At 41.5% G+C, this 16,641-nt stretch overlaps 1 protein-coding gene across 1 annotated transcript; it reads left to right on the top strand.

The window, feature by feature from the left end:
* The first annotated feature begins 2,123 nt into the window (after window positions 1-2,123).
* LOC148419418 (CTTNBP2 N-terminal-like protein) lies at window positions 2,124-16,284 on the top strand. The gene is made up of 7 exons (XM_088424484.1): window positions 2,124-2,255; window positions 6,625-6,729; window positions 11,916-12,143; window positions 12,375-12,482; window positions 12,873-13,061; window positions 13,758-13,928; window positions 14,628-16,284. The coding sequence occupies exons 1-7, from the start codon at window positions 2,250-2,252 to the stop codon at window positions 15,441-15,443; spliced, it is 1,623 nt and encodes a 540-aa protein (XP_088280610.1). The 5' UTR covers window positions 2,124-2,249; the 3' UTR covers window positions 15,444-16,284.
* The last annotated feature ends 357 nt before the right edge of the window (window positions 16,285-16,641 follow it).

The following is a 16,641-nucleotide window of genomic DNA, read 5'->3' as shown; positions in this document are numbered from 1 at the left end:
TTTATCTGTCTACATGTGTTGCTCCACTGTATGTGTTCAAATGCCCGCTGCTTCCAAAACCGCAATTATTGATGCTAGCCATTAGCATTAGTAACTCAAGGGAATTATTATTATTGTTGTTGTTGTTGTTGTACAGCCTGATAGCATTAAAGTGTGTGGCTGAAAGGTCACAGCTGGTATTTGAACTCAGAACCAATGAGACAAGCAGCCTGGCCTATGTTGTGTTCCGATTTTTCGTTTGTTTTTTGCAGACTTTTTTTAATGATTATGTTTCTATGCACATCCGTTTCCATGAACTTAAAAGGAACATCCATGTGTTCTCCTGCCGAGACAGCTACTCTTGACTGAAAACATGTAAGTATTGCCCTCTTCTGGCAACTCTAGAGCCTCTCGCAGCACTTGTGCCGCTCTCACAATTGACTTGTTCAAGACGAACAAATGATGTTGTCGCACTGCATCAGCGGCTCAGCTGCATGATAGTTCCTACCTAACAGATGTCCAATCCAAGTGCTCAAACCTCTGGAACTATGTGATTTCACAGGTGAGATCACAACCCCTTTTTGTTCCCTTTTTTTTTTTTTTTTTAACTATAGTTCCTTTAATAAGCTCAGACCTTGTTAGTTGGGTCACAAGGACGCAGCTAACAGTGCTTTTTTTTTAATAAGCTCTTTCGAAATAATTAGACATTCAGTTGTGACTGGTATCGGGTTATAAAAGTTTTATGCACCTTTCAATTCTTTCAACATGAAATAATTTTTTTACATACTCATCAGGGTTGTGGGTGAACTGGAGAAAAATAAACCTTCACTTTTCAGATTTTCTGCTACATATTCATTAATAATAGGTAATAATACGTCAAAGGCTCGATTAGCTCAGCTTTCAGATCAATGGTGCAATTTGTATTTTTTGTATTATTTTTGTATTTGTATTATTTTATTTGGTGTTTACAATACTTGGTGCAACTCCGTTGCCAGCACTGAGCAACCTGAAAAACGCACAAAATTGATTTCTGAAAGTGAATTCCTTTTCTTTTAACTAAATAAAGTACCATTCTGTCTGAATAACTGTCATGTTTAATTGGGGCTTTTTGGGTTGTGGGTTTTGTTTCTAGTAGGAGTTTGTTCATGTTCCTCATTCTTGTGTCTTTCCACTCGCGTCTGCCTTTATTATCTGCGTTCTCGTTAGTTTGATTTCGTCCACCTGTCAGTTTATCCTAACGATGCGTGCCCTCCAATCAGCCTCTCGTGTCATCCAGCTGTTTCGCATTCTCCCAATTTAGTGTGAGTGTATTTAAGTTCCAGTTTAGTTCCATTTAGTTGTGAGGTTATTGTCTAATGTCATGCTGTCCAAGTCCAGCAGCTTCCCTGAGTAGTTCCTAACTTCCTGTCTCCATTCACTGCCCCCTCCTGTGAGTTTGTTTCAGTTTCGAGTTTTTGTTGTTACTTTATATTATTCTTGTTCTGGTTGATCCAGCCTCCGTTTTCATTAAACCACTTTTATTTAAGCCACATCCCTCTCAGTTTACTGCATTTTTTGGGTCTCCCTCCTTCCACACTTCCACTCCCCATGCCCAGACATGACAATAACCATTTGGTTTCACGCATGACTTGATTCAAATTTTAACACATTTCAAAAGCTGTCACCCTAAATAAAAAAAGCAATGTTTTATTTGGCAATTTCAGTATTTATTGTACAATGTTTACTCAAACACATGTTGCATATGATCACACAAACGCTTTCAAGAAAATTGGGTAAAAAATACTTTCACACATTTTACACTTTGTTTGTTTTGTTTTGTTTTGTCTTGGGTCACTTGAGTGCAGGTGTACCTAATGTTGTGGCCGGTGGATTTTCATTCAGTACTCAACAGTACCATCGGTGTAAATCCTCGTGTATGACCCCAAAACAGGTTCTATGTGTTCAAATGCTTTAGTATTTTTGTCAGTTTTCATATAGTCCACTAAAAAAGTGCTTATTTGGCGAGAGGAATCTCCTATAAACTGAAGAATGCCAAACAAAGAACTCCAACTTAATCCAAAGGGGCCGGACGTCATTGTGCCCGCCTATTTTCCAGTACATCATCTCTTATTGGTCACTTCTCTCAGACCCTTCTCTCTCATTGGCTCAAATGGCTGCCAATTACACGGTACTCTCATCCAACTCCGGGTTCCGCTGCGTTGGAATCAAGGGGGCTCAAATCAGAGAGAAAAGTTCATGTCGAACTTTTTCAACGGAACGCTAAGGACCACATGAAGGTAAGCCAATGTTTAAATGTCGTTGCAAGGGACAAGCGCGAGCTTTTTTATTGCGCGATCGCCTCGTTTCGTTTGGAAATTAGACTTGAAAAGTGAGGAGGCAGGCCGAAACCGTTTGCAACTGTCTTTTGAGCACATTCCACATGAAGAAGCTGATTCCAACATAAACAACAACAAAAAGTCGAATGCGACTGCTTGTCTTGATAACGTGTACGAATGACCTACCGGCCCAATTGTGTTTCGTTTCCCAACGTGGAAGTTAACAAGTAGCCGTGAGCTTATAAGTCAATTACGTTGTATTTACCTAAATCCATTTGAGCAGGCAAGACATCCACCAAGGCTTGCTGCACATAAACAGCAACAAATATTCATCGTTATAACACAAACGAATGAAATAAAACAGCCATGTCTGAATTGAGCCGATCAAACATCACTGATCGTTGAAAACATAATTGGAATCAAAAGTGTGACATAATGTGTAATTTCTCGTTCATAAAGTATTAAGTAAGTTAAGTTACAACGTTACAAGTTACAAAGGGACAAGTGTAAGTTGTGTTACAACTAAGATGGCATCCAGACTCCGCTAAGAATTGTCTTTTTTTTTTTTGCATCAGCTTCAAAAACTTAGCTCAAAAATGACTTGAAATCAGTTAACTGAAAAGAGTTAACTGTACTTTGCATTGGAGGATCATCTTAAAACTCATCATTGTGATGTGATAATGTCAAAATTATGTAATTTTTCCAGAGTGTGCCAAATGCTGAGGGTATTACAGTGGTAGGGCTTTTAAAGCGTTGTTAAGCGGTTCTGAGTTTTGAATTGTTTGTGCAACTTCCTAAGCGATTGTGTGTAAAATATTACACACCCTCCCCACTCACATCTCAAAGAAACACATACTGTATTCATCAAAAACGCTAAGATGTTACATTGGCTGTTAATGTCAATACAAATGCTTGTCAAGAGGAAGGCAACCTGGTGTAGTTCACAACCAAAATCAAAACACCTACAAGCCTTCATTAAAAAAAAAAATACGGTGAAATAGCCTTTTTTAAGTGCTATAAAGATTGTGATCAAAGGTAAAGGGATGCAAAAGAATGTATACTTAGGACTGACTTTTGGCAGCTTTTGCGTTTGTGTGCAGCTTAACAGCTCAATGCTGCTTCTCCATGTTGACTTTGAAACCTGGGCTCCATTAATTGACCCCCTCAGAGCCTCAATGCTTCAATTATTTGTTTAATGCATTCAGGGCCCACACCATTCAGCGATTTATATTGATATCGAAAAGAGCTGTCCTGTGATTGATTGTCGACCAGTCCAGGGCCAACGCCACTTACTCGCCAAAAGTAAGTTGGGCTAGGTTCCAATTCTTTTTCTTAGGCTGCATTACAGTGCGCCCATTTAGAGGTAAAGCTGTTTGCGTTGTCAGCGACCTGGCCTCAAACAACTCCGGATTATAAGATTAAGGGTCAATTAAGGTTGGTCAGGCGGAAGTGAAAACGGAGGCAATATTTGCGTCGATCTTTTAAAAGGAAAATCATAAGATTGTCCAGCGAAATTGGCAAAGCTTGCTCGTAAACGGCAAAGACCGTCTTTTAATCGTCATTTCGCGCCGCCGTTCAATCCGAGTGATGGCGAGAACACCGCAGGCCTTCTTTTGGCGAGCGGCAGCCGACGTCATGGTGCAAAAGTCGACGTGTAGTCGGAGTGTCACTCATCGCTTTAAAGCGACTATATGCAGTCATCCGAGCTTAAACCAACAGCTGGCTAATCATCTCCATGCTGTGCTGACTTGTAATTACGAGCAGCTATGTCACTGCCGTGGTGGTCATGGATTGCTCAAAATGAGGGGGCCAGCCAGGACACCTCTCTCTGGGAGATCTGCTTAAATGTATTTTAAAACAGGATTTCAAAAAAACACACACAGCATTTATGGGATTTAAAAAAAAAAAAGTGGGTGGAAAATTAAACATTTTCCAAAATGAGTCCCAAAACTTTTGGGTTAACGATAAACAACAAAAAAGTTTTTTGTGGAGAAAAAGATATTTAAATCATTTCAAGTATACAAAACTAATACTGTTTGACAAGTTTGGGGTGTTTTTTTAAGTTTGAACAACATGGAGCTCTAGAATATTCATACAAAAATGATAAGTTTTTAGTACTTTTAGGGTTAAAAGATGTGTAAGATATTAGCGACTTGTAGGGGTGAAATAAAAAAATGTCATGATTTTGAAGGACAGAAAATGTTTGCGTAGCTCTTATCCTCCTAGTAGCCGCAGCACAAAAATGGTGGTGAAACATGTCTGCCTCCTGTTGCTGTGGTGCAACTTGTATATTAGAGTTACCAATTATGAGACCTACGATTATATTAAAAACAAAGTATTTTAACGTGATGAAACAGTTTTTTTTTATTATTGAAATTTAGAGTGGGTGTGTAAAATAAATGACTTTTTTGTTCAAAACTAGTTGTTGCTAAATATTACACATTGTCCCTTCAGGGTTGAGATAAAAATGGAGCAAAAACATTCCACTAACAAACTGAACAAAACAAGTTTGTTTTTTGTTGTTTGTTTTGAAAAACATGTTTCAGCAACTTTTTTTGAGGAAAAAGTATTCAGAAACTAATTTGTGACACCACTGCTGCCCATTTATTATGACATCACAATCAAAACAACCCAGCAAATTGTTAAACGTTGCATATTGCACTGCGCTGCTTCGTGCTTTCCGTTGGGCTGCAGTTTCGGGTCTCGTTTTACAGCAAAGCTTTTTGTACTGCGCCGTTACAAAATATGCCTGGGAAATTTTGCAGCTTTCGTATGAAGCGAGGCGGGCTGCCGCTGCTGTCTCTCATTATGCAACCGCCCCCCCTCCCACCTTCTCCCGACGACTTTGCGATGTGGAAAGTTGACGAGAAAGACCTCGGCCCCAAACCCCGCCCGTCATCCATGCCAAGCCGTCTCCAGTGCCATTAAATGACGTATTGAACTTGAGCCACCTGTTACAGGTGCCGCGTGCAGTCGGGGGAGTTGACATTGGAGAAGACGTGGCTTTTGCGCTTTGAGAGAAGAAAAAAAGTCAGCCCGCACATGTTTGACAGGCTTGGAAGCACGGCGGAACGTTTGGTCTGTAGAAGCAACACAGCTGTGAGATTACAGCGCGGCTACGCTACAAAGAGACCACACGGCATTTTCTCACACGCACGCAAAATTGTTACTGTAACCCTTATGAATGGGCCAGAGAAACCAAAATGATGTGATTTACAGTATTTTCTCATACAGTGGTTAAGGGAAGTTTATTTACGCTACTGCACAATTGTGCCAGGCGTCAGATTGGGACAAGTTGGAAGCGTGCTATAATAATGTTCCCTTGTTTTACGTGACGCGCTGAGGGCGCAAATGATGAAGGGGAAGTGGCGGGGGAACACTGTATATTATTAACTATTTATAATATGAAAAAAATGTTTTTGGTTTGTCCTGTTTGTCTATTTGTGGAGCGGTGCGTATTTATTCAAATGCATATGACGTGTCTGGCAATTAATGGGTGCAATGCATCCATCAGAACAATTTAATAGATTTTCTTCAAAAGTGTGGTGCACCTAATGGCGGTGTCTATTACGCCGCCGTAATGCGGTTGACAGTATTTTGTCAAAGGTTAGAGGGTGCTTATTTGCTTAACTGCAGAAAGAGCCAAGTGTAACGTAAGAGCGCCTGCTTTTATGAAGGTGAAAATCAAGAAAGAGCCCCAACATTTCCGCTTGGACTGGACTCTGACACAGCCAAGAGGATGGTCTGCGGTTGGACGATGGCAGAAGCCATTGTCAGAGACTTGCTTTCACCAAAATGGCTCTTTCAAGACTTTGGGTTGCCAAAACCTGCCCAGGGGTAACGTGCAAGAGGGGCGGCCTTTTTTATGCAAATTTATTTTCATTATATTAAATATAACAGTCATATGTCCTTATTTATTTTGAGTAAGAGCATCTTTTGAAGTGTGGGGTTTATTTGGCCAAGTGAATGAAACACCTGCCGATTAATTGTAGCACAACATCAATCGGAACAGAGCAACGAAACACTGTGATTTTCAATCGTTTCTTATTCTCACACAGTGGTTGAGGTCGTTAGGTTAGCCGAAATCAGTTAGGGGTAAGGTATTTGTTAATTAGAATGTCATTCATTTCAATTATGTAAATACAATTTTCACTATAATATGCAAATGTCATTCTTTACAGCCTTTTATTTCCGCATGGATTAAAAGCACTACTTTGGTGCACGCTAAAAGCTTTCAGGCAACGTTGTGATGCTTCTTTCCAGACAAACTAATTTCCCATCGTTAAAAAAGTACGTCAAAAAACAGAAGTGTCTTTTCTCATCCTCACAGTCCAAGCTGAACATGGAGAGTTTGAGCAAGCAGGAGCTGCTGATGCTCTTTAGCATCCTGGAAGGAGAGCTGGAAGCACGAGACCTGGTCATTGAGGCGCTCAAGGTACTCGCGCTCGCTTACCACTACTTTAAATCGAATCGTTTGATGCAATACTCTTAAGGAGTGTAAGAAAATGACATTTGAAGGGGAAATTTGGTTTAGATTTAACCCAACCAAATCATTCATCTTTTATTTGGAAATTAACCGCCTTCGAATTGTATCGCGGCCCGTTTATTGAGGTACAAATCGGTTGAATGTTGCTGACGATGAGTTCCGTTATGAAATTGAATCAACCACTGATTTTGGCCCATTAGATAAAGTTGGTAAAAATCAACTCACAATTTGGAGATGCATGCCTTTCGAAGAAAAAGGGCGACATGATTGTTCAGCTTTCATTGAGTGCTATTTCCAGTTGAACCGTTGCGCTTTTAATAGGTCCATTTCAAAGACTTGAATGCCTATTTAAATACGATTCAACGCTGGAGTCCGGTTTGCGCTCAGCTCTCGCCAAGACAATTAAGCTAAGTAGCTGTATAAACTTCCCTCACTTCCTGTTGTTCCTGATGCATCACAGTTAGAAACTTGTCAAAGCAATGCGTGCGCATCCTATGCTATGTTGTATCTTAACCACATAAATCTGCTTTCTCCTCATCTTTAATGAGGAAAAGTGGCTTGGCCGAGTGCAACAAAGCCTCCGTGATGTTTAACGTGTAGCAGCCTGTCCCAACATCTTACTTGAGAAAGATTAATCCTGTGTTTCAATTAAAGGATTCTGTTTTTTTTCCTGTTATTTCCACAGAACTGCTATGCTGTAGGCTTGTATATTTAAGAGGTTTTGTTACCTAATAAAAAAGCGCAAGAGGGAGAGAGCTATGGAAATTCGGCAAAATTGTGCCCACACCTCTGTGGAAACGTTTATTCTAATCCGCTTTCGCTGCGAAAGTGTTTTGAGCGATCCAGAGGCCTAGCGCAAAAGCGTCCGTGTTATGTCTAGACCTCCAGACCGCATTCCTGCCTCCCTCCCGGGACGTGACCATCTAAGGCAAGAAGAGACCCGGCGTGCTGGGTGTCTGATGACTCCAAGCGAGCAAATAAACATCAGCCAAACTGTTAACCCATTTAGACCCGGGCTGGCATCAATGCACCAGTGTTGACTCGTCGGAGGGTCTAATCACTCACAAGAAACGCTCACTTGAGGAAAAGTAGTCACCACTTAGCCTGCGGCGTGTCGTGAGCGCGGAACTGGAGTTCTGCAGGAATGCCGGCAGAGCCCATTGAGTTTTAATAAGATTGCCAGCATTTAGCGCAGTGTCTAGCAAAAATTAGCCACTAGCTAGCGGCGCTTAAGTGCTCGGGTTGTTTTTAAGGCAGTTTAATAGACGTAAATGACTCTGCGCACTTTGTTACGAAGGTTGCTGTTCCTACTGATCACTTGAACAAACTAGGCTGACTCAAATGCGTTTTCTGTGGTTTTGATATATTTTTGAAACAAATGTTGATTTTCATAAAGGAGTATATAGGTTCTTCACCAAGCAAAAAAAAAAGGATTCTTTTATTATTATTCAAATCCTCAATAGCTGCAGTCTTTCAGGAGAAATACAAGATGCTCCGTTTGTATTCAATTTGACCGTGCGGCGATATTTTGGTTTTCCAGTTGAAGAAAGGTGTGGTAAAATATTAGCTGATAAGACTAAGAGAGTTTGTCTCCCTTCATGTTTATATTTGCACACTAGAACCGGAATTTTCTTATAGTCTGCTCAATAAAAAACTGGAAAATATATGTTAAGACATGATTTTATTTCGGAAATTTTGCAAAAGTCTTCTCATTCTCATAGACCCAGTCTCGTCAGACATCTTGTCTCTAACATGTTAGAATTGATTTATATTTTGCCTCTGTGTAAGTACACAGATAATATGGGTGTGCTCATGAGTATGCCTGGCTCCATTCGATTGATAAATAAATTCATACAACACTTCCGGTTGGGACGGATTGGTTAAACAGTTACATGACAATGGCTGAGGCACAAGTCTCACTCGACGAACCAAAAAAAGTTGTCACTCAAGTATTACAATGAACACATCAAAATAAATGAAGGAAGTGTGATGTAACTCAATGCAACAAGTAAAGTTCAATTTCTTCACGGAATTATCATTGTCAAATGTATGTTGCATTAAAACTACTCGAACAAAACAAGATTATTCAAACAGCTGCTTATGTAAATGTAATGTTCAGTTGCGACCAAACCTTTTAGATGTTCATTCTTAGAAGAACCAGCATCGATTTGAGAATTATTTGTATTCACCTCTCGGTATTTCAGATTTCCTCTCTCGAGAATTTCTATTTACGCGGAGATAAACAACCTTCCTGCCCTTCTTCTGCTTAAGTGCCATTAAGGAATGCTTGATGTTCTTTGTGCTCATAAAGATGATATCAGGGAATCAACGTCAGCCCAAATTCTTTCAGGCCAGCCCACACAGTCAAAAAGTACTGTTGAAAGCCAGCGGAGGTCATGTGAGAAATATAATCTAAAAATCACCACAATGACTTTTCTTAGCAGTTCTCTTTTTGTATATAGGAAAAAAATCTTGAAGATTTATCTTCGCCCAACTATCGGTGGAATTGTAAAACCTTTGGTGCATATTTTTCACCCTTTTTTTCATGAGTCACTCCTGCAGCTGCTCGCCTTTGAAAGGGAAGTTGTTGGATTTTTTTTTTCTCCCCCTTGGCAACGCTCGGCGTTGGCCCGCAGATTTGCAGGAGCCACTGGGAGAGAATATTGGATTCATTTGTGTAAAATCCCCGACACGTATTTGAAATTTTACACGGAAGCTATTGCTACGACTGATCCAGTGATGAATTACTGCAAAGCTGTCCTTTACGCAACACTTAGGTACAATATATGCCCAGCTTTGGAAATAAATCCTTGTGAGATTCCAATGCAGTACCATCAGCTGCTTTCTCTCTTAGACAAAAACAGGGCGCCTTGTGCTCATAAAACTACAACTGTGCAACCTATTAAAGGGACAGTGTGTAAGAATGAGACAGTTTTTCATTAAAAAGGAATACAATAAATGATTATAAATCTCAAAAACTTGCAAATAAATGTGTTCTTAACGACCAACAGTGTGTTTTAAATATAATCGTAGGTCTAGTTATCATTAAGTGATATTACATGGGGTTGGGACTTCAACGGAGGCGGCCATGTTTGTTATAGCTACGGACAATAGTAAATCCAGCACCTGCAGCACCTCCTGCTGACAGTGATTAAAAAAAAAAAAAAAAACGGTCAAAATCTTACACACTGTCCCTTTAAACGATTTCCAACAATGCAAAGATTATGAAGGTTCAGGTCAAGGTTCCAATCGGTATTTCTACGTCATTTTTTTCCAAACAATTATTTTTCAAACTCATGAATTCATTTTGTTTGTTTGTTAATGGACACACAAGCAGACTGCGCGTTGATTTTTGTCACTCTTTTTTTTTTTCGCGACAAACCCACCACTACCCACGGTGATGAACACCAGGGGATGACTAAGTGTGTCCTTGTGCAACACAAGCACCCAGAATGGAAAGTCTGATCTAAGCTCTTTTGCTAAAGTGACACATAAGCACACTGACAAGAACAAAAAAGGAACGTGGGCCGCCTTTGCTGAACAAAATAAATCTAAATTAGTCATCTACCTTTTTTTTTTTTCGAGTGACCTTCTGTACTAATTTGAATAAAAACAATGCTTCCCTCTGAACTTTGACAAGTCGGTAGAAAACAAGCTCGTTTACCTGAGTGGTGAGACGGTTCATGTCAAATCCTGTCATCTTCATCATCACTTGGACATATTTCAATCACGAGAGGGTGGCAAAGATCTATTTTGTCAATGGAATTGCTCAACTTCAAGTTGTTTCCTTGGCTCCAATATAGTGGCAAAGCGATAATGTTAGATCTGGGAACAGAAACGTTGAGTAGGGAAGTTTGTCAGCGGATAATGGACCATTGAAAGTTGAAAAATTACATTAAAAAAATAAGGAAATACTCAACCACAAATACTGTACGCAGAGCTTTCTGTTCTCCTTTTGGCTTCTCCCTTCAGTTGATCGCCACAGTGAATCAATTGCATGAATAGAGTCCGGAATAAATACATCGGAGGGAAATAACGTTACATGTTTTTGAGATAAAGTCCGAGAGGCCAGACTGAGAAGGTTACGGATGAGAACTGGTGAATATATAGGTAAAAGGATGCGGAGCTTTGGCGGTAAGCTGGAAGAGTGGTCCGCACGCCCGCCTCACAGCTCGGAGTCCCTTGTTCGAATCCAGCTTGCTTCAGCCTCCCTGTGTGGAGTTTGCATGTTCTCCCTGTGCCTGAGTAGGTTCTTTCAGGGCACGCCGGCTTCCTCCCGCATTCCAAAAACATGCATGGCAGGTATATTGGGCACTCTAAATGGTCCTTATGTGTGATTGGGTGCATGAATGGTTGTTTGCCACTGTTTCGCCCTGCGATTGGCTGGCAACCGGCCCCTCGCCTACCGCCCGAAGATTGCTGGGACAGGCACCAGCAAGATAGCAACCCCAGTGTGGATAATCCGCCATGGAAAACGGATGGATGCAGAGTTTTGAATTGCCAGGCAGGAAGCCTCGAGGAAGACCAGAGAGGAGGTTGTAATGAAAGAGGACATGAAGGGAGTTGATGTGAGACAAGATTTGCAGGAGACAGGCTTAGTGGACGCAATTGTTTCGCTCTGGCGACCCCTGAGGGGAAAAGCTGAAAGAAAAAGTTTCTTGTCTTCTTGATCAAATTGAGGTCTTAGTTTTAGTACGACTATGACATTTCTTCAATTCATAAGCAGAGTAGTAAACATACGGTTACGGTTAATGCTCTTCGATTGATTTCTGACAAGAAACAATAAACATGCCAAAGTATTCAGCGGTAGCATAAAAAGATTCAGCGCCAGGGAGATCCATAACCTCGGACGTGGACTCTCCCGCTAATCTGGCTATCGGTCATTGGGTTTTCCGTTGTCACTCGGCAAAAGAGCGCGGCGTTCTTCCTAATCCCTTGATCCTCTTTTGTTGAACCTCTCCAAACTGGCTCACCCTTCCTTTTCACGCGACCAAGCGTCTTAGTGCTGCGTCACCCGCTTTGAGTCGTCTCCTCTGGCTCTGGGCCCAGAAAGTTGCTTCTTCAACGTGTCACCTCTGCTCTTTTGCCGCAATGAAGCACAAGTAGGACATCATCACCTCTTCTGTCACCATCAGGCTCAGCGCAAAGAGTTCTTCGTGCAGGAGCGCTATGGCCGCTACGACCTCAGCGATCCCTTCCTGGCTCTGCAGCGAGACGGCGAGGCCGTGGGTGCCCACCGGAACAAAGAGCACCCGGCCACCTCCAACCCGCTGGTGGTGCTCAAGCTGGTGGTGAGCCACTGCAGAAGGATGCAGGAGAAAATGTTGGCCCAGCTGGCCGCAGCGGAAAGCAGGCACAGAATGGTGAATTCCATTGCCAGTACTATTTTCCTTCACCAAGATATGGACTCAAACGGTGACTTAGAGTGTCGTGTCCATAGCCTAATTCTGCACGGATGGGTAACAAGTCATCCAATGGAGTAGGTGTTCATTATGTGTGGTACTAAATGATTGACTACGGCCAAAGTTGATAAACGCGTACAAACGTCTACTGTAAACGTGTTACCTAGTTGAGCTCTGTTTCCTTCTTTTCAGGTGATCATGGATCTGGAGGAGGAGAAGAGGAAACACGCCGAGGACACGGCGGAGGGTGACGACGTCACCTATATCCTGGAGAAAGAGAGGGAGCGCTTACAACAGCAGGTGAGATACTTCCCATATCGTCCTATCCGTTTTCATCTCCGTGCAGTATTTTGAACACTTTGGCTCATTTTACTGCGCATCATTCTTGCAGTATTTTAGCCAAGGGATGGCACACTCCTGCTAGTATGATAACTAAGTGGTCATGCCATGTTCAAATTGACATCTGGGTGAAATTTCAGCTCCATGGTACACTTTTTTTTCTACGTCCAGATCTAAGAAATTGACAAAATACTTTACGAGTTGCGCCATTTTAATGAAAGGTTTTACGAAAGGTTAAAAATACACAAGAAATGAAGAATTGTACTGTGAGAGCCGTTATTAGCAGTGGTTAAGGACCGAACCCCAACGCAAATTGAATGGTGAGGCGTGTTGACCTTCCTCTCCCCGTAGCTGGAATTTGAGCGCGGCCAGGTGCGGCGCTTGGAAAAAGAACAGCGGCGTGTCACAGATCAGCTGGAGGAAGAGCGAGCGCAGCACAAGCAGCTCTCCTGCGCCCTGGCCAAAGAGTGCAAGTGGGCCAGCGCCAGAGCCCTGGAGGAGGGTCACCGTCTCGCTGAGGCCGGTCGCAAGCTGGACAAGGTGGCCGCCGTTTCTTATTTTTTTTGTGGCGCCCCAAATGAGTAATAGATTGGCTCACAGCCTAATACTCACCCTTGTCAATAATTCGCTCGAATTGATTCAAAAATGATTTGAATCTGTGCAAGTTGGGTTAACTGCTCACCTAACATGAAATAACGTAAATACTGTGCGTAAACTCTTTCCTGGATTATCATCCATTATTTTGCCTATATTCTGCCCTCACTTAAGGCGCACATTTAATTCATCGGTTCAAGTTGTTTTGTTTACTTTATTTTTGCCTGGTTTATGTATTTGAAGATTTTGCTCTGTAGTAAACAAATCCTAAATTAAGTGTTGTAAAACAGTCAACTGTTCTTGGTGTTAAGAAGCTAAAAATATTCATCGTAATTTGCTTTAGTCATTCTTATCAAAGTGTTTTTTTTTCACCAAATTAAATAGAGAAATTAAATAAATTAGATAATTAAATAAAACATTAAATTAATTTTTTTTCACCAAATTAAATAGAGAAATTAAATAAATTAGATAATTAAATAAAACATTAAATTAATTTTTTTTCACCAAATTAAATAGAGAAATGAAATAAATTAGATCATTGAATAAAAAATTAGACAATTAAATAAAAAGAATCCATATCGGTCAAGCCCTTCTTTGGAATATTCTCCCGATTTGACACTTCACGTTATGTGTATCGCTCAGGAGCGTGAAGCCTGCCAGGCGCTGAGGGATGAGCTGGAGGCAGAGAGGAGGCGGACACTGAGGATGGAAGCCAGAGTGGAGGAACAGCTAGCGGAATTTGACACAGAGCGAGAGCAGCTACGCTCGCGACTCAAAAAGGAGGAGGCGCACTGCGCGAGACTGCAACAGCAGGTGCGTTGCCATTCTCAAAACGATTACATTGATTTTAGCACGGGCCTAACTTAAAATACCAAAACATTGATGTATAATAAATGAGATTGTTTATTGTAATACATATGAATTTGCTTGTGTTTGTGATAAGATATATAGAAAGAAGACATTGAAGAAAATGATCGCATCTTAAATCTGGGTGTGTCAAATTAACAAATGAATTGTGATCATTTAATTACATTCATGATCACATTAGATGGATGGTTACGTTCAAGAGTACAGCGTTATTTTTTAATTGCATTAATCACATTAATATCTACATTGAAACTTTTTGTATGCTGATTAGATCTGAGTTTATGTGTCAGGCTTTTATGCTAGCACTGTATATATTGGGAATCAGGTGAGAAACTCAACACCATTTAAATAATAAATTTAGAAGAGTAAATGATATACTGTATTAGGGAGAGAAAACATGCAAACATGGAAAACAATGCTCCCTAGTGGTAGGATGGCAAAGTGCATGATTTGACTTGTAATAAAAAAAGTCCTTGACTTTTTAAATGTTAATTTCGCCGAGGATCAGCTTAATTAATCGTGGCAGCCAATATCGTGATAGCGATTAAAATTGGATTAATTATGGACAAAATATTGTTTTATTCCTGCTGAAAATAGCTGTATTAGTGTAGTTTCCCCTTTAACGTTTTTGTTGTATGTTTGGAGGTGGAGGAGCTTCAGAGAAAGCTGAGTGAAGTTAATATGGTGGCAGACGTTCAAGAAGAAAGCGAGCAGTGGGCCACCAAAGTTCCTTTCGTAAAGAAGACAGCAGAAGCCAAACTGGAAGACGACGACGATGAAGGTAACAGGGGAGCCGCGGAGACAAAGGTCAACGGGCACCATTCTGCCAGGGAAGAGCTTGCAAACAGCAGACCCGAGAACGGGAATCCTCCAGGCCAACAAACCCCGAGTTCCTCTCCGTGCGCTTCCCCCGCCCAAACCAAATGTCCAAGCGCTCCGGCGACTTGCAAGTCTTCCTACCAGGCCGGAATCAACCAGCGCTTCCACGCCGCCCGCCACAAGTTCCAACCGGCACCCACTGACCCGGATCCCGCCCAGCCGGCCGGCGGCGCCGCCCCGCCTCCTCCTCCGGCAGAGTCCAGCAAGCAGATGGCCCGCAGCACCGTCACCCAAGTCCTGTCCCGCTTCACCACCGCGCAGCAGACGCCCAAACCCTCCGCAGCCAACCACTCGCCCTTCGGGACCGACTACCGATGTTTGGCGCCGCCCTTGTCCCCTCCCGCCGGCCGGGCGGCGGCTCCGCCTCAGGGTGTCCGCTCGCCCACAATCCCCAGGGGGGAAAGGGGAAATCCTCCGCCTATCCCTCCCAAGAAACCCGGCCTCGCTCAAGCTCCGCCCTCACCGGCCGCCGTCCCCAAGTCGGCCGGCCATTTTAGCGACGGCTCCCTCTCGGGGAGCTGCGGCCTCACGTCCGCCCAGGATGCCGTCAAAGAACTGGAAGCGGTTCTTTCGTCTAATTAACATCAAACACTGTCATTATTTTTTTTTGGTATTTATTATGGCTGTAGACTGTATAGAGCATTGGCTCACATGGTGGTTTCAAAAAGCAATACAATAATCCCTCACTATTTGCGGGATTTAGGTCCTAGCCATGAAAAGTTGACCTCCACAATCCAAAATTGTTTAGAACTGCATGTACGGCAGATGCCACAAGATGGAGTTAGCAAACAGCTGCATGACGCTCCTTAACTCCCTGACCTACAAATCTTTGTTCTCAGTCTAGACTCCAGATGGATCACTTACAACTACAGTAGTGTGCTACCTTCCTATTACGACAGGGTTTCTGAGACCATTTCAGGAACAGCACCAAAAAAGAAGAAAAAAAAATGCAAACAGATTACTTTTTTAGCAAACATGAGTATGGAAACACCACCAAAAAAGAAGGAAAAAAAATGCAAACAGGTTACTTTTTTAGCAAACAAATGTGTATGGACACCACAGACGAAAACAGGGGAATTGTTGTATTGTATGTTCTATTAATATATCATCATGTATTTGTACTCATAGTCTTATTATTCAGTCATTAATCAACACTTTTGTTGTATGAAACAGCAGTTGTACTGTGTTTTTTTGTAAAGGTTCCTTTTCGTCATCATTATAAAAATATAGTTTTATACAATGACTTTAATGAACATATAGCGAAGATGAAGATCAAATTATTATACAACAAGCGTGGTACGATTATAAATATATGTATTTTTAATAGAATAATATCACTGAAAAGTTCCTATTTTTTTTTCACTCGTTCTACTACATTCCTTTTCTGTATATGCTGGAAAGTTTAATAAATGAAACCCAACTATTATGTCTGTTGTCAATCAACTTTGATCAACATAAAAAAACAAAACAAATATTTTGAAATACTACTGCTCGTGACTAGTATGTACTTTGTCACTTTAAATCATAAATAATACCGCACCGTCTTCCATAAATAGAAATAGTGTCCCTGTTCCAAAATAAGATGATGTACAGTATATCAATCCATACAATTATAAATCATGTTAGCGATGAGTGCATGGGTGCATTTTAACTGCACCTATAAAGAATGTCCTCTAGAGGGCACTATTGGATTTTTGTAGTAGCCCATGACCTCCATACTAATTTTTTTTCAATTTTCTACAATTCACTTGTCCTATTAAGGGTCCCGTGTCAATAAGAG

The sequence above is a fragment of the Hippichthys cyanospilos genome, chromosome 9 (assembly GCF_059441005.1).
Source record: "Hippichthys cyanospilos isolate Australia breed blue-spotted pipefish chromosome 9, RoL_Hcya_1.0, whole genome shotgun sequence".
Classification (NCBI taxonomy): Eukaryota; Metazoa; Chordata; class Actinopteri; order Syngnathiformes; family Syngnathidae; genus Hippichthys; species Hippichthys cyanospilos.
This window is presented reverse-complemented; position numbering and strand designations above follow the sequence as displayed.

Bases quoted from the DNA above. Each gene is read 5' to 3' on its own strand.
- LOC148419418 (XM_088424484.1), top strand. The intron at 12,144-12,374 runs GTGAATTCCATT...CCTTCTTTTCAG, and splicing joins CGGAAAGCAGGCACAGAATG to GTGATCATGGATCTGGAGGA. The intron at 13,929-14,627 runs GTGCGTTGCCAT...GTATGTTTGGAG, and splicing joins GCGCGAGACTGCAACAGCAG to GTGGAGGAGCTTCAGAGAAA.